A 24,252-nucleotide genomic window follows, 5' to 3' on the forward strand; every position below is an offset into this window, starting at 1 on the left:
CTTTCTTTTATTCAGGCACAGAGATTACTAAATCTGTATTTAATGAAGTAGTGAATTAATGTAATTTTTGATGTTAATTTTGTCTTTATGGGGAAATTAAATGACACTTCTTGGTGAATACATTCACCTTCTTTTTCCTTTGTGATACGCTTTTCCCATGGAAAACTCATCATTAGCTTTTTTATTAAGTAATACTGGTAATATTCTTTCCAATGTTTTAATCTTCTGTTTCTGGCCATGTGCTTTAGAAATCTGAATAATAACTGAATCAGTAGAAAATTTTTCTCTCTCATTTGGCAACATTTTTTTTTTTTTAAACTTTGGGTTTATTTTTATTTATTTATTTATGGCTGTGTTGGGTCTTCATTTCTGTGCGAGGGCTTTCTCTAGTTGCGGCAAGTGGGGGCCACTCTTCATCGCGGTGCGCGGGCCTCTCATTATCGCGGCCTCTCTTGTTGCGGAGCACAGGCTCCAGAGGCGCAGGCTCAGTAGTTGTGGCTCACAGGCTTAGTTGCTCCGTGGCATGTGGTATCTTCCCAGACCAGGGCTCGAACCCATGTCCCCTGCATTGGCAGGCAGATTCTCAGCCACTGCACCACCAAGGAAGCCCCTGGCAACATGTTTTTATTTTTTCTATTTAATTTTAAATAGAGTTAATTTAAATAGTCTGCTCCTTTCCACTAGGTTTGAAGCCACCTATAACCAGTGATTTCCAAAGGTCTAAAATTCAAGTTTATTTTTTCATGACTTAGATTGTGTGGCATGTTTGTGTGAAAGGTTCAATGAAAACTAATTTCTCTGCACTTAAAGAGTAACATACAGTTACCTACTGCTTAAGCTATGTCATTGGACTAATTATGGTCGTTTCAGACACATTAATAGAAAAAAAAAATGTATAGTAGTAGACTTTTTAATACTTGCCTGCGTAATGAAATATTCTAAGTATTAATGAAATGATAATTTGGGATGTAATTTAATTCTTCAGACAATTCTGCTGTGTAAATATAGATAATTTATTGTGATTTCAAACATGTAAACTAGGCTCTTATAGTACAAAACTTATGATCCAAAGATTATTTTTAGGTTGTGGCCGTAAATATTGGTAGGGAATATGCATATTTTAATGTATCAGCAAAATCTCAACATACTGGGTTTGGAGTCTGAAATAAAAGTGCAAGTAAATATATTTTAAGAATGTTGGTATTATAACTTCAAAGCAAAATTGTAACATTCTTGAAAGAACTTAATAAATTTTGGGGTTTAGTTTAATAAACAGATGATTTTTGTTAGTCATATTTTTTCAGGTATGTGGACCTAAAAGTAGATTGGTTTCTTAAGCTATAATCTTATTTATATTATTACTTTATTTAATGCATTTTTTTTTCTTATCACTGTGCTATATGCTTGAGGAGATAAAAGAAAAAGATGTGACTTGATCGATCCTCTAGAAAATATACATAATGGTCATAAGAATAAGAGCGACAACTCATGAACAACTTAGGCAGAATGTAATCAAGGATTGGATGAGGAAGTACAGGCTTTAAATGTAAGCATACGCAGAAGGTAAAGCTCTATGTGGGCTTATGAGTATTGGGAAGGCTTCAGGGACTAGTGATTTAGTTGGGCCTAGAATGACAGTAAGTTAGAGAGGAGAGATGGCATTCAGATGCAGGGCATAGCTTAAGCAGAGATGTAGAGGTGGGAATAAGCATAGAATGGGCAGAAGGGACATTCAAGAGGTGCGAATGTAACTCCATGCGTAGCAGGTCTGACTTATGGATAAAATATATTGTCAACTCTAACCATATTGGGAAGTAGTGGGGGAAAGGGTAGATCATTGGCATGGGATCAGATTGTTGATTTATGAAAGTAGGCAGCGATTTCCCCTGAGCACATTTTCTAAAAGTAGCCCCTTGTAACAGTTTTAAGTTAAAATATTGACAAAATTTTTATTCAGACCTTGAAAAAAATATGTGTAGGTAAGACCTGTGAAGTAGAATGTAGACCAAGAGTGGTGTTTTAAGTGCTTGCCTATCTCTAGGAACAAGCTGTCTTTGATGTTAGGACCTGGGATGCCTCTAGCTTGAGGAAATAGCAAGTTCAGGAAAACTTATTTTTAGGCAAGCCTTTAAATGTTGTTGGATAAAGAACACTACTTGGAGAAGAGAAAATGATTGTTGCTTAGAAGGGGAAAATCATTGATGTATCAAAGTCCTGAAGAGTATTGGAAAGGATATGGTCCAGGCAGATAGATAATTGTTACTGAACTAGTACAAAAATGATCAGTGTGGATCTTCTGCAGTGGTGGCTTGACTAGCTGGGCTCATAGAATAATTCTTTCAAAACATGATGAAGGGTTAATGTATTGTTATCTAGGCAATTGTGTTTTTATTTTTAAGTGTATCCTAGTAGAAATTTTAGATATTTTAGCAGAAAAGATGGGAAAATATTTTCAAAATCTATGAGTGATTATCAACAGATACGGGTAATAAATGTAAAGCCATAACAGCTTATATAGTCATGTTGAGTTTATAGTTTAAGTGTCTGAAAAATCTAAATAGGTAATCATTATTGTGTAATAGAAAGAGCATTAGCTTTGAACAAGGTAGACTTGATATTATATTCAGCATTGCTAGTTATTAGTTGTGTGAAACTGGGCAAGTTACTTAACTTTACTGGGCCTCACACTCTTTTCCCATAAATGAAGATGGTATCGTCTTCCCCATTGTTATGAGGAATTAATGAGATAACGCTTGTTGAATGTTTTGTATGGTATCTGGTACATAGTGGGTGCTAAAAAAAATTGTTGTTCCCTTACCACCCATCTCACTGTGAAAGTAGCACTTAGCATTAATGAACATGAATACACACACACCTACCTGTATACATTTTTAGACTACTAATGATTAATTTTCTGTTCTAAAATTGCTAAATTGCTGTACAGTGCAGGCAACATAGTGTAGGGTTAAGCAGGTATTCTGCCTGACTTTGAATACTGACTCTGATGCTAGCCACATGACATGGGCAAGTTATTTAAACTCTGTTTCCCAGTTTCTTTATTTGTAAAGTGGGAATAGTAAGTATTACCTAGAGCAGAGTTTAGAGGACTAAATGAGTTAATTTGTAAAGTGCTTAGAATGCCTTTGTTTACTCTTTCACTTACTTTTCTTAGTTCAGATATCAGTCTTTATTAAGATTTATTGCATTAACTGAATAATAATGAAGAAATTTCATAAAAATTTAGAGGAAATAAAATGAAAATACATTAGTTTATCTTAAAATTTCAAGACCATTTACACATCCCATACAGCTCCAACTTGTTAAAACGTGGTTCTGTTATAAATTAGTATACATATAAAGATCAGGAAGAAATTTCTTCCTCTGAATATAATGGCATTGGATGTTTGGGGGCATCACAGGTTTGCTTTCTTTGTACCTAATAGAAGACCCCCACTTAGAGTAGCTTATTCATATAAGGTTTTTTTCTCCTCCCAAATAGTAAGTCTGGAGGTAGATAGAAATCCAGACTATGTCTTTCTGCTAAGCCATTAGCATCTTCGTGTTTATGCCTCCTAGTTTTAAGCTGGTCACTCTACTTTTAGGCATCAGGATTGTATTTGTGCAGGAAGGAGAAGGGAGGGACACAATGTGAAGACATTCATACATTGCTGGTGGGAATAAAAAATGATATAGCTGCTTTGGGAAAGAGTGGCAGTTCCTCAAAATATTAAACATAGAGTTATCATTTGAACCAGCAATTCTCCTTCTAGGTATATATCCAAGAGAAATGAAAACATATATGTACAAAAACTTGTGCATGAATGTTTACTGCAGCATAATGCATAGTCAAGGAATGGAAACAAACTTAAATGTCCATCAACTGATAAATGGGTAATGGACAGATATCCAAACAATAAAATATAATTGGGCCGTAAAGAGTAATGAAGTACTGATGCTTGCTACAACATGGATGAACCATGAAAGCAATATGCTACGTCACAAAAGATTGTATATAATATGATTCCATTTATTTGAAATCACATAGCATGTTATTCCATTTATTTGAAATATGCAGATTAGGCAGATCTAGAGACAGAAAGTACATTAGGGGCTGCCTAAGGCTGGGGAGGGGTTGGGGGTTATGGGAAGTGGCTGCTAATAGATATGGAGTTTCTTTTGGGGGTGACTAAAATTTTATAAAATTGCTCGTGGTGATGGCTGCATAACTGTGATTATATTAAAAACCATGGATTTGTACACTTTAAATGGGTAAGTTATAGTGTGTGTGAATTATATCTCAAGAAAATTGTTAAAAATATGAAGACATGTGTTGCTGAATATATCCCTTTATATCAGGAAGGCAAAAGCTTTCCCAAAAGCTTCCCCAGCAGACTTTTGCTATTGTTTCATTGGCCTGAGCTGGGTCACATGATTCTCCCTAGATGGCTACCTGGAGATTGACAAAAGGGAAGGAAGAGTTTGTGGATGGAATGAATCAGCTAATCAACATCTGCAGTAGAGAGGATTGTTTTTGTTTGTTCTTTTTTTTCAAATTACCACCACTTCTACTACCTCCATTATACGAGAAAACAGGTCAATTCAGAAAACTTGGAAAAGAAATAAATCAGAGAACAATAACAAAACAAAAACAAACATATTTTCCCATCATATAGGGATAGTTAATGTAAGCATTTTTATGTGTTCTTATGTGTTCTTCCAATCTGTTTTATCCCTCTTCTTCTCTCTATCCATTCACCCTTCCTTCCTTCCTTCGTGCCACCTACTCATCCATCCGCTAGCAGACTAACAAATGATATAAATGATATCATAGGCTACATACTCTTTAATATCTTCATTTAAAAATTATTCCAAAATACCCTCAAACTTATGGAAAAGTTGCAAGTAGTTCACAACAGAGAATTCTGTTTCCTGAATGGTCTGAGAGCAAGTTGCTCACATGATGCCCCATCGCTCCCTCATATTATAGCATGTATTTCAAAGACATTCTTCTACGTAACCAGCGTGCCATGATCAACATCAGGAAACCAACATTGATACATTACTACCATTCAGACTACATTCAACTTCCCCTATTTGTCCCAACCGCGTCTTTTTTAGCAAGAGGATCTGGTTTAGAATTATGGGTTGCATTTAGTCATGTCTCTTTAGTCTTCTTCAGTATGGAAGGGTTCCTCAGTTTTTCCTTGACCCTTGTGACCTTGAAGATTACAAGCCAATTATTTCTAGAATATCCCTTAATTTTGATTTGTTTCCTCATGATCAGATTTAGCTTATGCATTTTCAGCAAGAATATCACAGAAGTGATGCTGTGCTTTGCTTATGATATACTATCATAGCTATAGTTTAAAAAATATCATACTTTTTGAGGATTTTTCTCTTTCTGTTAATAATCTTCTAGAGAATGATTGTAATGTCTGGGTAATATATATCAGTTGGGCATTCGTTCATCTATTTAACCAATTTACAAAAGGAGGTTTTCATCATAGGGCAGGTATCAAGAATATCAGTTCAGCTTTGATTTGCAATTGATTCCTTGTCCCTTGAATCATCTAATACTATGAATAGTATCTTAATTCTTTCAGCCATGTGGGAAATTGAAATGGCAAAATCTTGGGAAAGTCTATTTAGGAAATGTGAAAATTCTGAAATGAAAGAGGATATTTCTTAGAACTCTGATTTTTCTTCTCTGTTCCTTCTGTCTTTCTTTTTGAAGAACTTGCTGAAAATTTCAATCATATTACATGTCGGGACTACGTATTGATGGCATCACTGTCACTTTTTTCTTTTTATTTACAATATTGTGTTAGTTTCTGGTGTACAGCAAAGTGATTCATATATATGGAAATAAAATCTTTTTCATATTCTTTTCCATCATAGTTTATTACAAGATATTGAATATAGTTGCATGTGCTATACAGTAGGACCTTGTTGCTTACCTAGTTTACCTCTAGTAATTTGTATCTGCTAATCGCAAACTCCTGATTTATCCCTCCATCCCTTCCCCTTTGGTAACCATAAGTTTGTTTTCTCTGTCTGTGAGTCTGTTTCTATTTTGTAAATAAGTTCATTTGCATCATATTTTATATTCCACATATAAGTGATATTGTATGGTATTTGTCTTTCTCTTTCTGACTTACTTCGCTTAGCATGATAATCTCTAACTCCATCCATGTTGCTGCAAATGGCATTATCTCATTCATTTTCACTTTTTTCTTTTTAGCTCCAGGAAAACTAGTACATGTATGGCAATAGCAAGTAGTAGCTTTTAATATATTAAATAGTAACTATTGCTTCTCCTATTATCACTGTTCAAAAAAAAATGAGTAAATTACTCTTTTGAAAAGTTAGGTGCTTATCTTTTTAGAGTAAGTTCTGAATTATACTATTAACTAATTAGGAGAGAAAGTTTTAAAATTGTCTAGGATAGAAAATGAAACATGTCGGATATGCAGTAGAATATGGATTAAGAACCTGGATTCTAGATTTGAATCTGGGTTCCACTGCTTACTATGTGTGTGACATTGGGAAAATCATTTCATCCTTCTTCATCCATCTGTAAAATTTGGCTAAGGGCGGTTCCTAGCTCATAGAGTTATTCGGAGTAAATGTAACTTTCTCAGCCAAGTCCCTTGTATATGTAATTGTCCAATAAATGTTGTGTTATCTCTTTTTTGTGCTCTGACATTTCAGTGGAACCTGTATATTAGTTTATACCTTTTTGTGAAACTGGAAGTTCAATAGTGGTAGCTTGAATTCATTGCTCAGAAAGTGAGGTGTTTGCTAAAGGTAGATGCCACTGCTGCCTTCTTAAACTTTGACGATGTATTTACAGGCAGTGGGCAAAGACCCCAGTTTCCATGTTGTCTCTGTAAATACTGGACAGGTGGCAACCTTCTTGCTTTCATTAAAGTGTTTGCCCACTTGAGATAAATTACTTCTTCCAGGTATCCAAATGGTGTGCCTGCAAGAGATCATTTACCTCAAACAGGGGAGACTGTTACTTCCACTGAAGGGCTGGGATATCAATCATTATAGGAATGGACTAAAGAACCCTATAGATAGCTGAGCATTTTTATATGACTTGTTCAGACTGGATTTCTCGAGATAGAAACAATTGTGCTGATTTGCTTTGAAATATCTCTGAACAAATACAGGAGTAGATGGTTATGAGTAGAATGTTCATCCATTTTCTTACACATTTATGCATTTCAATTATAACTGAATTTTAATTATCTAGAGGATAGATGACTCAAATATACATGCCCCTGCTATTACTACTCACAGCTTTCTTTCATCGTATACTTTGAGTTAACTTTGTAGAGGTCATAGCAGCTCTTCCAGGTAAAACTCAGAAATCTAGGTTGTATTCGGCACAACACTGAGGTTTCATATTAGGAAGTTCAAAGCACTAAGTAAAGATATTTGTATTAATAAGTAGTTATTAGTATATATTTTAAAACTTAAAGGCTTTAGTGAATCCTAACAAAGAATAAAAAGAGATGTGTTACTCCAAGTGTGGTTGTCGACCAGCAGCATCAGCATTAACTGGGGGGTGTTAGAAATGCACAGTCTCAGACTCTATTCCAGAGCTATTCAGCCAGAATCTGCATTTTAACAAGATGATTTATAACCACAGTAAAGTGTGAGAAGAAGTAATTTAGAGAATTTTGTTATACACATAATTTCACTCATATCTGAAATTGAAACAAGTACAATCTGACCCGTGGATCATTTTTAGTACTTGAGCTATTAGTGTCTATTTTGAGCCACACTTAACTTACTGACTTTTATTTTGTGACTTTTAAAATTATTATTCTTGCATTTTCCCATATTTTTTCAAACATTTTATTCTGAGAATTTTCAAGCATATGGAAAATGTGAAAGAATTTTTGTTTTCTAAATTAAAATTTATTTGCCTATCATTCTTAAGAACATTTTTGAATGAATAATTTATCCTTGGAAGTGTTCATGACTGTGTAAAATTCCAGTGTCACAATTTTCATAGAATATATTTATTTGTTAAAATAATATACAAAATCAAACTTATTTTAAGAAACATATATGAGGCTTTAACATATTTTGCAACTTATAGGCAGTTTGTAGAAAACTTTTAAGAGCCTTTTCTTAGAAGATTTAGTTGAATATCCAGATACTGTCTAACAAAACGGCACAATTATTTTTTAAGATTTTTGTAAAAGAAAAAAAGAAAAAATTTCCTCTCAGATCTATTCTAAAATAATACATGTATATTTAAAAATATTTTAAACCTCCACCTTGTTCCAGAAAAAAAATTATGGCAGCTTACAGGTATTTGTAAAATATCACTATAAGATAGCTCTTGTAATCTCCCTGAGAGTATGATTAATATTTGTGTATACTTCTTTCAAGTTGTTTTGTGTGTATTCCAATATGACTGGGTCATTCTATGTACCATTTTTCATTGTTCTTTTTCTCGCACTTATTTTAAATGGCTATAATAATCGTACCATCTCATTGGCTATTGTAAGGGTTTAAACGAGTTATTGCACGTTGGTAGTGCTTGGTTTGTCACATATCTTTGTATCAGCAGCAGTATTGTTCCTCATTTCCTACTTTATGAATCAACACTTTAGCTCGGTATACAAGACCTTTCTTGATCTGATTCTCATTTATTTGTATAGTCTCACCTCCCTGTACTCTCATTGATAAACCTACAGTTCAGCTAAACTGAGCTGCTTGTTGTTCCCCAGATATGAGATGCTCTCTTATTTCTCCAAACATACAGAGCAAACCATTAATACTTTTTTTTGCTACTAAACCCTAAGAGGAATTTATTACATGGATTATCATATTGAAAATATTGAATAACATTCACAGTTTATATCTTTAAAAGCTACTTCATAGAAGATGCAGAAGTTTTTTACTTGTTAGTGTTGCTTATATTTGTCTTCAGTGAAAACTGAGAGCATATTATATTATGGTTCTCTGAGTGGAGTAGTCCAGGTATGCAGCTTTCTTATTATTTAAGTTGACGGAGAAGTAGAGGCTGAAGGATATAGTTTTATGATTGTGTAGTATATTCCTTAGATAAGGGATCTCTTAATCTGGGGTTCATAGAACCCTTCTCAAAATGGTCCATGGATAGAATTCAGAGGGGGAGCATCTGTGGACTTGGATGGAAAATAATTACATCTTGTTTCACTAACCATTAATGAACATTTCCTTCAATTATGAATGGTGATGACAGACCATGATAATATTAGCAGCATGGTGACTTATTTACTAATAGGAATTACAGATGTTTTCAAGTTGTAATACAGCTGTTGCAACTATCTCCAGATATTGTTTATGCTCATCTTTGATGATCAGTAATCATGAGACTCATCACATACATGGTATGTAATCACAGTCTTCTATGTACAGATGGATGCTGGTGCAATGTAGCTGGCCATGTATCAGGACAATTCTACACCTAGTAGTTGTTCATCCATCCAGTTGAGCTTCTATATTCTTCATGTCTATGTTGCTTTCCAATATTCCCTAAGTAAAAAATTCTGTTATTTCTTTGAAAGCGCAACCTGCAAGCACCTGGAAACACTTTAGAACTCTTTCAAAAGTGCTACTTAAGTTCCTTCTATCTTCATAGCATCAAATTTGAACCATAGATTCACAATCGTTTTTCTTTCTGACATAAACTTATTGAATAAGTTTACCTAGCCAAAGATGAACTCACTGACTTTTGAACAAAAAACTTTCCACAATAGGTTTTCTTTTTTTAATTTTACTTTTCTATTTAAGTATAGTTGATTTATAATGCTGTGTTATTTTCAAGTGTACAGCAAATTGATTCAGTTATACATATATATATATATATATTCTTTTCCCTTATAGGTTATTACAAAATACTGAGTGTAGTTCCCTGTGCTATACAGTTGGTTCTTGTTGGTTGTCTATTTTACATATAGTAGTGTGTATATGTTAAGAATTTAAGAGTCTTGGAGTACTCTAGTATTTTTTGAGAGATGCCTACCTATGCCTTGTAAAGTGAACTATAGGAACTTTAATTACATTTTCAGCAGTATATATTTGTGGATCAGGATTTTAATCACTTCTAAATATAAAAAAATAAAAATATTTGATGTCCAGCATGACATGTTTGATGCCTTCATAAAGATCACCTCATAGTTCAATATTCTTAGTTTGGCTAAGCAACAACTTTTACCATGCTATGTCTTTTAAAAAAATTTCAGTCTATATTTTAAATGTATTGTCTTATGCATAATATATTTATAATAAAACTTAAAATAGTTTGAAAACTGCATTTTAATAAAATTTGCTTCCTTTGTAACCCTATGTATTTTGACTTAACATGTTTAAAAGTATTATGCTAAGAAGGGGATCCATAGGTTTTACTAGGCTATCAAGGGTATACATGGGACAAAAAATGAGCAAGAACCCCTGCTTTATTTAAAAACCGGATACTATTTATTTATTTATTTATTTATTTATTTATTTATTTATTTATTTATGGCTGTGTTGGGTCTTTGTTGCTGCACGCAGGCTTTTCTCTAGTTGCAGCGAGCAGGGGCTACTCTTCCTTGTGGTGTGCGGGCTTCTCATTGTGGTGGCTTCTCTTGTTGCGGAGCATGGGCTCCAGGCACATGGGCTTCAGTAGTTGTGGCATGTGGGCTCAGTAGTTGTGGCTCGTGGCCTTTAGAGTGCAGACTCAGTAGTTGTGGCGCATGGGCTTAGTTGCTCCGCGGCATGTGGGATCTTCCCGGACCAGGGTTCGAACCCGTGTCCCCTGCATTGGCAGGTGGATTCTTAACTACTGCGCCACCAGGGAAGTCCAAGAACCCCTGCTTTTGATGATCATTCCCCTAAATACCATTTGTCTAAATCAAGATATGTTTTTGAGTAGTTCTATTATTGGGCATTTGTATCTATAGTATTATTTATAAATAACACTGATAGAAACAGGAGCTACTGATTCTTAATCAGTGTTATAGATCTCCTCTCCACATTGCCTAACACAGTGCCTTCATGCATATGAGTTGCCCTATAGCTAGCTGTTTAATGAATGAATGAGGAAGACAGTATACAGTGCTTTTAAAAATAGTTTTGTTATTTCTGGAAAAGTGTTTATGCTTGGTATAAAAACTTCACACAGTACAGAAACCTGCACAGAAGAAATAAAATCACCCAAAAGGCCATCCCCAATCATTCTTTTTTTTTTTTTTAATTTTTAAAAAATTTTATTTATTTATTTACTCACTTTTGGCTGCGTTGGGTCTCCGCCCCTGCGCGAGGGGCCCCCCCAAGCCGCAGCGAGCGGCGGCCACCCCACCCCCCATCGCGGCGCGTGGGCCCCCCCCACTGCCGCGGCCCCTCCCGCCGCGGAGCACAGGCCCCAGACGTGCAGGCTCAGCAGCCGTGGCCCACGGGCCCAACTGCCCCACGGCATGCGGGATCCCCCCAGACCAGGGCCCGAACGCACATCCCCCGCACCGGCAGGCAGACTCCCAACCACTGCGCCACCAGGGAAGCCCCCCAATCATTCTTAACACTTTAATGATTTCTACAAATCTCCCAGACATGTGTACCAACAGGTATACACACAAACACACCCAGTTTTATATGAGGGAGTCATACAATCATGCCTCATCATAATTTGTTTTCTACTCACTGGATAATAAATGTCTTTCCATGTCAGTAAGGTAGGTGTACATCATTAATTTTATTTGATCACATACTATTTCATTGTTTATATAGTTTACTCTGAAAATTCCCTGTTGATGGATATTGGCATTTTTTTCATATTTTTTTACTATTTTAATTAATATTATAATAAACTATGCTATAATTAACATGTTTGTACATAAAATCATTTTATACTTGTGCAATTATTTCCTTGGCTAAACTCCTCAGAAATGAGTTTGCATATTTTACGTTTGGAAAGTATTGCCAGTCTGCCTTTTGTAAAAGTTGCTTTGCATTACACTCCCATGAACAGTACTGAGAGTTCTGGCTTTCTCATAATGCCTTTGGTACATGAAGTTTTAACAATCTTTTTTATTTTTATCGATTTGAAAGGCAAAAGAAACTATATCATTCCTTATGTGTAATTTTGACTGTTCGGTTGCATATCTTTTCATTTGTTCTACACCCATTCATATTCTTTTACAAATTATCTCATTATGTTCATATATGGGTGTGTGTGTGTTTCTTATAGAATTATAAGAACTCCTCGTGTATCACACATATTAGCACTTTGCCATATAGTGTAAATAATTTTTCCAGTTTGTATTTTAATTTTGTTTGTGCATTTTTATATGATTAACATTATTAATCATTTACTTTATGGTTTTTCTTTTGGTGATTTATTTAGGAAGGTTAGCCTCACCTCAGGTGGTGCTGCTCATATTTTGGTCTAGTATTTTTGATTTTTACATTAAATCTTGGATTTTATCTGGAATTATTTTCAGAGAAGTAGTGAGGAAATTAATAATATTTATTTGTGTATGGATGACCAGCTAGTCCCACTACGTTTTAATTCCATCATCTATCTTTTACCTAGTGAATTAAGATATGCCATTTAGTATATATTTATTATACGTACTTGGATCTATTTCCTGTCTCTCCAGTCAATTCCATTAGTCTTCCTGTCTCTTCTGGTATCGGTACCATACTGCCCTTTTCATGAGTATTTCTTGAAGTTTTAAAATATGGTAAGACATTCTCTTATTACTTTTTGAAAATAGTATTTTGGGCTTTTTTTCATAGTATTTTTAGTTTCTTCTTTAGATAGAACACGGTTTTGAATCTTACCTTAATGACTGGCTCCCAAGTTTGAAAACTGATTCATATTTTCAAATTACAGCTCTTTGACGACACAGGCATTTTTTTGCTCAGAAGAGTGCTCTAAGATTGTGATCTGTTGGGGTCCCTTGAAAGGAGTTATACATGAAAGGGATAATAGTGAAAGATGCTCCTGGAAAAGTAAGCAGGGATCAGATCATGTAGGACCTTATGAGCCATGTTTAAGGAGTTTGAAATTTATTCCCAGATTTGAAGAGACTCATTGGAGCTTAAGCAGGGGTTGTGACAAGATCCTATTTGTGTTTTAGAAGTCATTTTTTCTACGGTGGAGGATGGATTGAAGAGGGGAAATGACTGGAGAAGAGTAGGGAGACCCTTGTAAGAACATAGGTGAGACAATGCCATGATCACAGAAAAAATTGAATAGATGGTAGAAATGTGATGTGATTGGATGTGAGGGAGATGGCAAGAAAGATGGAGGTGTCAAGGATGAGAAAATGTTCCCAACTGTCTAGAACTGAGTCGAATTTTAATGCAGTTAACATTACTCGTGATTAACATTTCTAACGTTATTATTACCATTAGGCATTATTATTATTATTATATTCATGACTCACATTATTAAATTAAATAATGACATATTTACATACATATTAATTAAATAATTACTGACTATTCCCTTTTTTTCATTAAAGGCGTTTTTCTCAATCTGAGTGTGAGGATTCCATTTTAATAAGAAAACACATTGTAGACTGCTCTTCCCACACACTAGTTGTATTTTTAGCAGCAGTTGACTTCTGCAGTGTTTTGAAGGACTTTTAATTTTATCACTCACAACATCATAAGCATATATTATTCATGCTACATTTTTTTTAGGGCTAAATAAAGGTCAAATGACAATGCTGCAGTTGAAAGTGGTGGAACTCTTATAATAACTTTTCAACCTCCCCTCCCTACTGCCTCAAGATCTGTAGTTCACAGGTTTAGAACTACTGGCCGAAACAATTCTCTGTGAATTTGTTTTGAAGATTTTAACCTTAGATGTGCAATATTGCCCCTTCTATTGGAAAAGGTAGTTGCAGAACATAGAGTCCTCTTCTTTCTTGAAAGACATGCTATTAGATAGGGGAAAAGTGATTAACAAATGTATTTAGCATAAACAAGAATTTGTTAAATGTAACAAGTCAAACATTTTAACTAGTCTAGACAAGCTTAGACATGAGGAATTTTAGTGACATTTTTTCTCTTCTGTATCATTATACAAATAATTCTATAACTATGTCACTAGAGGATTTTTTTTGTTTCTTCATTTATTTAATATTGAATTAATTGTACTCTATACTGTATGATGTGAAGTATATCGTAAAAATACTTCTTATTCATCAAAGCATAAAATTATTTAGTGCTTTTTCTGTAATTCATTGAGAGTAGCAGTCAGGAACTTAGAGTGTATGCCTCTTTCCCACTTCTTAAAAATTCAAAGAAATGCCTTATGGAATTATCTTGCCACTTAATTTCACCTCTCAGAGTGGTTAGTGTCTATACAACACATTGCTGTGAAATAGTAAAAAACCACTCTTCATTAAAATTTAATTATAGTTGATTTTTGCTTCTAAAGGCTCTTTATCTGTGAAAACTTTATTATTTTTGTATTCCTGAAAATTTCCTAGAACAATGAGCTTTTATCTAGCTTCTGTGAGGTGGTTTTTTCTGACATAGAAAACCACTGATGGATCACCTTCTCAGTCAGTGCTGCTCTTCAGTGTTGAGCCATGTGTTCTTAGAATTATGGAACATTTTCCTCTTGGATAAAACTGGCCAAATATGCTTTTTGTGCTTATGATATAAAGATAAGATTTAAACTAACTCCCAACAGCAGAGGTTCTTGAAATGTAGAGTGGTATACTACAGAATTTAAAGAGTCTCTCCATGTTCGTCATTTTACACGGATAGTATCGTAACACAAGTAATGACAGATTAAGACCTGCCTAGCAGAGGGAAAACTAAATTACACGACTTTTATTAAGGCATAAATAAACTTATTAACCATTATTTGGAATACCAATTAGTATAAAGAACACTGACAATTTTATTTATCAACATTAAATACAATTATTAATTACAGACCTGATGAATCTAGCAGTAAGCAGGCCATGTTGGATATGCTGGGACCTTAAGTCCATTAAATGAGAGAGATGATTACCAAAATCCTACGGGGAAATGAGTAATTGTAGTCGTAAAATTTTAATTGCCTTGGAATAAGGCAAGTTATATTTTCTTGTCTGAGAATATAAATAGTGTGACATTAAGGTAATAAGCTTCAGTAGTTGTAAATAGAAAATGAATTTGTTAGGTTTTAAAACAAAGAAAGGAGTGATGATGATTTTTTAGTGTCATAGTGTTCAGTATGAATGACATACTGTAAATACATGCAGATTTTCTTTAGATACATTATTTAGTAGGTGGGCTATTTCTTACATAGTGAAAGTTGATATAGGTGGGGACTTCTTGAATGGGTTACTACAGGTGGATGGGAATGATATAACTGAGAAAATATTTTCATTGTGTTGTGACTGGCAGTGTTGTGAAATGAACAAGAGACAATTCTTATTTTTCTGTGCTTGTTTTCTTTTTCTTTGAAGATCCAAATTCCAGAATTTGTGGACATCTGCTTATAGGAGCAGCCAAGAATTCTTTTGCAAAACTCATGGATAAAATTAATCTGGCAATGGACAGTATACCTTTGCACAGCAACAGGAGTATTACATATGTGGAAAAAGATTCCCTGGTTCAGAAGCTGGCCCGTGGACTTCATAAAGTAAACACACTGGCCCTGAAATACGGTCTGCGTGGCCATGTGCCCATTTTGGTATGTATGAAATTTCATTAAATAGGAATTTTAGGACTTGTAAATTTAATTCTGAATCAAATTTATTTGTAGTTTATATTAGTTGTACACGAGTGTAGGTAGATTTCTTTTAGATTTCATGTAATAGTTTAATATGATAAATAAAAGAACTTCCAAATAAGTGTCCATAATATCAAAATACAAAAGTTCTGGCATGAGTTCTGAATTAACTGTTCTGTACGAGTATACTGCAACAGAATTGTGTGAGACATAAACAATTATCTTTTCTGTTTTCTAGCCATCTAGATTATTTCTTTTCTTCATTTGTTCATTTTTCATGTAAGGCAAATTATTGGTCACATAAAAAAATAAAGCTTTCACTTTAAGTTTTAGTAAGAGCTGGTATTGTTTTCTGTATAACCTAAGTTACATTTAATTTGGTAAAATGACCATTGCTATGGACTTACTAGTAAATCTGAAGTGACTTTTTGTAAAATTGCTCTTATTTGACAATAGAAAAGCACAGCATCATTACAGAAGCAAATATTTGGATTTACACAAAGACTGCACACAGCAGAAGTGGAGCGCCGCTCACTACGCTTAGAGGTCACAGAAATGAAACGAAATGTGAATGAACTGAAGAAGGAGCTTGACAAAACCCAGGGTCTTCAGATGCAGTTAAATGAATTTAAGCAGTCAGTAAGTATATATGATTTAAAAACTATGGCTTTGGTGAGCTCTCCTCTGATATAAAATATGTATTATATACATATAATATGTATATAAAATATCACAGGGCAAATATATATGTTTGTTTTCCTTAACTATTTATTATGTTTCCTTTTTCAAATAATCAAATCCCATTAATAGAATTTCTTTTTCTTTAGAAAACTTCCCTTCTAAAATTCCCCAACAGTACTGTATTATACATTTCAAATTTGCTAAGAGACTAAAACTTAAATGTTCTCACCACAAAAAAGAAGTAATAATTATGTGACTTGATAGAGTTAGCTAGGGCTGCAGTGGTAATTGTTTTGCAAGTTAGAAGTGTATCAAATGAATACATTGTACATCTTAAACTTAAGCAGTGTTGTGTGTCAATTAAATAAAAAGCACAGCATCATTAAAATCATCTCAAAAAACATTGAAAAAAAAGATTTATTCCAGATGCTTAACGGAGTACTGATTGTGTCAGCAGAGCTTATAGCCCTGTTACAATGTATACTGTGACTGAAAGTATAGAAAATGATTAAGCTGTAGTTAGGATGGTTAACTGCTATGGCAAATAAACTTTGGTTGAGTAACTGGCTCGCAGCAAGAGCAAAGAACGTGTTCTAAGAAATGTTTAGTGTGAATTTCTTCCACTGAAGTGTAGAAATAAAAATAGGGTTAATTGAAATAATAATTGAAGGAATGATGTATGTAATTTTTATATTTGACATCCAATTATGTAGTATAAAGTTATAAAGTGATGATTTCTAACATTTAATGATCATATTGAACATGTATCAGGCACTGGCCCTAAGCACTTTAAGGTGTTGATTCATTTAGTCCTCTCATGTCAATAATAATTCAATAATATTATTATCCATTGTTTTTTTTTTTTAACAGATGAGGAATGTAGGGCCCAGAACAGCTAAGTAACTTGCCGAAAGTCACACAGTTAGTATGTGGAAATGACAGGATTTGAACCTTGGTATTCTGACTCCAAAACACAAACTTTTAACCACTTCACTAAAGTGGTTAATGTTCACATCCAGCTATGTTAATAAAGGATCGTTTTACTAAAAACAGAATAGATGGGAAAATGATGCTATTTTCCTCTTTAAAAATCAGGGAGTGTGCCTGCAACCGTCATCTTTCATTTATTTTAGGGGAAGTGTACAGGAGGCAAACAAAATAGCTTCTTATAGTTCATCTAAAATTGTAACATAAAGGGACACATCCTGCCCACCAAAAGTGATTTAGTACCTGCGCTGTTTTGGAATATCATGTTCATCTACTGACAGGCGTTCTTTAATAGCTAACTCCCATGATCATCTACTGACAGGCGTTCTTTAATAGCTAACTCCCATGATCATCTACTGACAGGTGTTCTTTAATAGCTAACTCCCATGATCTTTTTTATTGTTTTTGGTTTAAGCTCCATACAACTGCTTTCACACACTATCTCTTTCTTATTCTGCATTGCTATACTTGTTTGACCCTATTTAGTCACAGAAGAGTGAACAGAATTGCGCCAGTCTCTGGGAGGGATATATGGACAAGAGAAAGGCTAACATTAGCTAAGTTTTTAGGTAAAGGAAAAATTTTGGAAGAGTGGGAAGAAGTCCTGCAAAATGATGGGGATCTTCATTTACAGAGGCCAAGTGGATTGCAAAGAACAGAATGTTCTGATGGCAAGGAGTGATAATTTAAAACAGCATAACAAGTAAAAGGAAGAAGTACAAAAATACTTGTTCACAAGACCCAGAGAAGTGCTGTGCCATTAGCGAATAGAGGGATGTTAAAAAGCTGACACCTCAAATTCTTTTCAACAATGGGAAAGTTATGTCTTAAATAGATTTCTATACACTTAGTGTGATTAAGAGACCTGCGTGGTTTCCTTTAGTTTTCCACATATATTTCTCAGGTTACCTACCATTTGTGAAACATTTCTGTTCTTTGTACCTCAAGATCAAGGTGTCTCTTGCCATTTGTTGTAACTAATTTTTGTTTGTTTAAGAGTTTTGCACAGGAGATAATACAAGTATGTCCTGTCCTGGATTCCATACCCCTTAAGAGATGGCCCCTCTCTAGAACTGTCAGTTATTCCAGAGCAGATGCAGTCATGATATTGTAGAAGTTGTGCAGAGTTTTATTGGCAGGTGTTTATATATGAATAGATATTCTTTTATTCAGCAAATACCTACTGAGAAGCTACTGAATGCCAGGCACTCCTCTGTGTGATGGGTGAGCAAGCTGAAGGAGGTCTCTGCCCTGTGGAGCTCACATCCTTAAATGTGTGGTTGGTGGAAGGGTGTGGACAGGCAATAAAAAAGTGAACAACCATCTGAGGTGAATTTAGATAATGATAATGGCTGTGAAGAAAATACAAGAAGATGGCAATAGTGTGAGTGGTGGTGGGAGTGAGAGAGGTATGGTGTGGTAAGGACTCTCCAAGGAGGGTAGTTTGACCAGGGAAACCTGAATGGTAACATACACTGAACACAGACTTTCAGGTAATCCTTTAAAAGCATTTGAACTTGTTAAAAGCTTTAATTCCCACATCGTTATCTTCATAAAAAGTGCTCATGTATCAAGATTTAAACCGAGCGTTATGGATTTACTTAGAACATGAATGTTTCCTGAGATCTTATTTGACTAAAAATGATAACTTTGGGAGTATAGCTGTTGTGCTTTAAAAATCAGAGTGATGTGGGACTTCCCTGGTGGTCCAGTGGTTAAGACTCCACGCTTCTACTACAGGGGGTGTGGGTTCGATCCCTGGTTGGGGAACTGCATGTTGCATGGCACGGCCAAAAAAAAAAAAAAAAAAAATCAGAGTGATGTTTTTTATCTTGACTTAGGAAATTAAGAAAAACGAATTGTACTTTTGTCATATATCAGATATTTAGAAATGTTTGTATTATACTCTTTATGTTAGCAAATAGAGTTCTGAAGGTTAAATGATACAACAATGCAGTTAGCTTATAATTAAAATTTTTGCTTTGTTCAGAAATTGATCACCCATGAGAAGTTTGAAAGTGCGTGTGAAGAATTGAATAATGCATTACTACGGGAACAGCAGGCTCAAATGCTATTGAATGAGCAGGCACAGCAACTACAGGAGTTGAATTATAGGCTTGAATTACATTCCAGTGAGGAAGCTGACAAAAACCAAACTCTTGGAGAAGCTGTTAAGGTAGGAAAACATCCCTTGCATAAGGGTTTATTTCTTCCAGGTGTGGGTCTTTGAGGGAATCACGTACATCTCTTGAACAGGGAAGAGATCCCAAGATATGAAATTTTATTCTGTAAGAACTTATAAGGATGGGACTTCCCTGGTGGAGCAGTGGTTAAGAATCAACCTGCCAATGCAGGGGACATGGGTTCGAGCCCTGGTCCGGGAAGATCCCACATGCCGCGGAGCAACTAAGCCCGTGAGCCACAACTACTGAAGCCCGTGCGCCTAGAGCCCATGCTCCACAACAAGAGAAGCCACCGCAATGAGAAGCCGGTGCACCACAATGAAGAGTAGCCCCCGCTCGCTGCAACTAGAGAAAGCCCGCGTGCAGCGACGCAGACCCAATGCAGCCAAAAGTAAAATAAATAAACAAACAAACAAATAAATAAATAAATTTATTAAAAAAAGAAAAAGAACTTATAAGGATGCAATGAAACATGGTTCTGGGACCTCAATTCCAAGCTTGCATTCACATGTATTGAATATGTAGAAGTAGGCTTTGCCGGTTGGAAACCAAGTAGAGATTTTTCCAGTAATAATTTTATTCTTTGTTTCACTTATCTTCATTTCTTCCTGTCCTTAGTTCTTTTCTTTTTCTTGTTTTATGCCCTCCAAACATCGAAAATCCACATGTCTTTTGGATGTGAAAGGTTTTGGGTCTAGGTCTCTCTGATTCTTATATTAAGTGTGGGTTTGAGGAGGAGGGGGATTTGGTTAGAAAGAGTTGGTCTCCCTGTCATTTATTTGTGGGAAAGGTGTTTAGAAGGGAAAAAAGAAGTTACAATAAAATAATTGTCATTTAGAAAACTTCATTAATGGATTTAGGACTATGATATCTTTTGGAAATGTTGGCTATAAGATGTAATAGAATAATAGATTATGATTATAGTATGTGTAAAATTTTTACTAGTGAGGTTATACACTCTGGAATGGAACAACGAATTCCAGGAAAACCAACATGATGTAACACAGCCTATATAGTAGGTATCATGTATCATACCTAATACAGTAAACAACTCAGAGTTGGTATATAATTTATTATAAAAATAATATATATTTATTCAATACTAATACAAATGCTAATAATAAAAGTCCAAATTTGTCGAGAGCTTCCTGTTTGCCAAGCACTGGGCTAAATACTTTGTAAATACTTATCTCATATAATCCTCACACAGACTCTATGGGATTATTCTCATTTCATAGAAGAGAAAACTGAGATACAGAGAGGCACATAACTTGCACAACCATTAGTAAGTTACAGACCTAGGGAATCAGATTTTATATCTGCCTTCCTAATCACGACATTAACTATATTACTGATGGACAGCATACATAGGCCAAGCTCTGTGCTGTGGTCTCTACATGAATTGTTTTGTTTCATTCTTAAACTACCCCTATGAAATTGGTACTATTATTGTTCTCACTCTTTTCGATGAAATTGAGGGAGTTCAATGGACTTGCTCAGGGTCTCCTCACCTGTAAATGTTGAAACTGGGATGTAGTTTTTTAAAAAATGTATTAAAAATCATTAACCGAAGTTCTCAGGTTAATTAGGTAGATTTAGATTTATTCAGTTTCCTTTTCTTTATTATTTTTTTCTTTTTTGCTATTATAAGTAATTCTAAGATAAGCAGCCCTGTAGCTAAATCTTTATACACATATTGCAATAAGTTCCTCAGGATTAATTCCTAGGTAAAGAATTACTAGGTCTATAACCACATATGTTTTAAAGTGTAAATATTATCAACTGGCCTACAGCAGATTTTTACATTCTCTCCTAAAATGCATGACAATTTCACTTTTTACCCAAGCTGGCTATTACTATTAAAAATTTTTTTTGCCAATTTGATCAATATATCATTGTTACTTGAATTTTATTTCTTTGATTGCTAGTCAGGTTGATCATTTTTATAATTATATTGGTCACTGGACAACATTTTTATGCTTCATGTCCCATTAATAGATAAAGTAATTAGCCATGCTTTGAAAAAGCATTTAACTCATATTGGCGTCTTTTCTTTTTGAAATAGCTTGTAGTTGAGTTTAGGTATAGTATCTATCAGCAGATTAAAAAGCTGTTCATATTAATTTCTTTAAAATGTCAGTAGCTTAAATATTGTTGTCAGGAGTGGAGAATTGTTTAATTACTATCTCTTAGTTAGATCTAGCAGGTGGTAATGTGAAAATGCTGTCTTGTGGGCGGCAGCGTGGTTCAGTGGAAAAAGCACTGGCCTTGGAACAAGTATTTTCAAATTCAAATCCCAGTACTGTCACTTGGGCAAATAACCTTTCTGAGCCTCAGTTTCCTCTTCTGCAAAATTAGGCATCATGATACTTAAAGCTACAGAATTTTTATGAGAATTAATTAAGATACTGTTTGAAAAGTAAGTATATGCTTGATGAATATTCTTTTGTGCTTTTCAGTAATGCTTAAACACAGTTTGTGTGTCCTGCGTATAACTTCTTTTAAAAAATAAACTGTATTGCTGCTGCTTCTGTATAAAAACAAAATAAGATCAGGAATAGAAGATATGGAAAATAAAGAAGAGAAAACAAGTTACTCATAACTTATCTAACAACACCAGTGTTTACATTTTGGGGTTTTGTAATCTTAGGTCAGTAGTGTCTAAGTAGAAACTAAGATGAAATTTTCTCTGGAAGGAAGCTTGCCTAATTACATTTCTTCAAGAGCTTCTGCAAACTAAACTCAACCAAGTAACCGGATTGTGAATAAAGAGATACATTAATCTTATGCTTAGCCACATTGCTAAACTTCTTTTTAAATTCTAATAATACTTTATCTGTACTTTCTAGGGTTTTCTATATAGACCATCATATTATTTCTTCTATAGTACCAGTTTTGTTTCTCCTTTTCAAACCTTAATCCTTTAATTTACTTTCCCTTCCTTATTGTAATGGCTAGGATACAATGTTGAAGAGAAGTAGAGACAGCAGGCATCCTTATCTTGTTCTCAGTCTTAACAGTAATTTTTCTAACATTTCTCCATTAAGAAGGAAGTTTGGTATAGGTTGCTATAAATTGCTATAAGTTGATAATCCTTATCGGGTTAAGGGAGTTATCTTCCTAGATTATGCACAATTTAAAAAATCATAAATGGATGTTGGATATTATTAATATATTTTTATGCATCTACTGAGATAATCATATGATTTTTCTCTCTTATTCTGTTAGCAAGTTGAAATATATCAGGAATTGGCAAACTATGGCCCATAGCCTGTGTTTATATGGCTTGTGAGCTAAGAATTGTTTTTACGTGTTTAAAGGATCATAAACAATGAAAAATCAAACAAAACCAAAGAAGAATAAGTGACAGACTGCATGTGGCATACAAAGGCTAAAATATTTCCTCTCTAAAGTTTGCTGACCCTAGAATTATTACATTATTAAGTATTCTAATGTTAAGCCAGCGTCGCATTCCTGAAATAAACCCAATTTGGTTGTGATGACTTCTTTTTTTAATACTTTGCTCAGTTTTTAAATTTTTCACCTATGGCTTTTAAATATGTGTTCCTAATCGTAATCATCTTGTAATTTATCTCTCTCATACTGTCCTTGTCACTTTTTGGTATCAAGGTTTTTCTATCATGAAAGGACTTCTCACTCCAAACATGTGGAGCAGAAACTGGATAAAATATAACAAATGAATTATGGGGTATATAGCCAAGCTTAAAACAAAGTGAGAAAAATGTTCATGTACTAGAAATAAAAAGGATATCTAAAAGCAAATGGTGAGAGGAGGTAAAGTCTAAATGGCTCATTGGGGTGTGCAAACCTATTTGGAGGCTGAAGTTGATAATCATAACATTAGGGAAATCTAGGCTTCAAGTCCTATGGACTAGAAAAGAGCTGCCTGTGTGAACCTTAGGGTCTGGAAGGGCTGTCCTACTGTGAAAATGTGGCCTAGAAAGCCCCTACCTACCAGCTACAGGGGATTTGATATTTACTCTGGATACGGAGTAGGAAAAAAGTCACAAAGAAATTGGAACTCCAGGCTGTGCTACACGTGGATGTAGGTTCTTAGTTTATGCTACTTTTATGTCCAAGGATTCAGCTGAGAAATTATCTTCAAAATGGTCCAATCCTTGTAGAACCAGTGTGACCTTTTAGAGGTAAACTTGAAAATATTCGGTGAGGAATGCTTCTGTAGCTCAGAGAACACACAAAAGACTTTTATGCAAAATTCAATATTACAAAACATGTAAAGAAATGAGTTGCACATCAAATGAGAACATTTACATCTGAGGTGGTAGGAATACTTAAAGTACTGGCAGGTGCTTTAAAAGATACTTTAAGTGTTTTTTAAATGTTCTAATAAGGTATGGGTAGATATAAGACAAGAAATGAAAATACAATCATTGACATAAAAAACTCAGTGAACGATTTGAACGTTGGGTAGACATTAGTGAAAAGATACTACCGAATTGAAAGTTAGCTGAGGAAAAAATATATTAATACATGGCTCAGAGCATTTTGACAAGGTATACATATGTGTAAGTACCACCAGAGTCAAGATATAGGACATTTTTTTTTTTTAATCCCCCGAATTTTCCTTGTACTCCTTTCCACTCAATTCCCTTTTTTTTTTCACACTCTCCCTGCTCTAGCCTGGCAGCCACT

The 24,252-nt window shown here is 34.5% G+C and overlaps 1 protein-coding gene across 23 annotated transcripts in view; it reads left to right on the forward strand.

Moving 5' to 3' along the window:
• The window catches only part of CCDC171 (coiled-coil domain containing 171), a 378,190-nt gene that overhangs the window by 194,642 nt on the left and 159,296 nt on the right, over positions 1 to 24,252 (forward strand). For all 23 annotated transcript variants that reach the window (XR_014265395.1, XM_082467922.1, XM_082467938.1 and 20 more), the window contains 3 exons: positions 15,462 to 15,688; positions 16,184 to 16,366; positions 19,386 to 19,571. Coding sequence is in view for 22 of the 23 variants with exons in the window: in XM_082467922.1 (XP_082324048.1) it covers positions 15,462 to 15,688; positions 16,184 to 16,366; positions 19,386 to 19,571 (596 nt within the window). In the remaining variant the exon portion in view is untranslated. The remainder of the gene's footprint in view (positions 1 to 15,461; positions 15,689 to 16,183; positions 16,367 to 19,385; positions 19,572 to 24,252) is intronic.

This window comes from Balaenoptera physalus (genome assembly GCF_965194825.1).
Source record: "Balaenoptera physalus genome assembly, chromosome: 7".
Taxonomy (NCBI): Eukaryota; Metazoa; Chordata; class Mammalia; order Artiodactyla; family Balaenopteridae; genus Balaenoptera; species Balaenoptera physalus.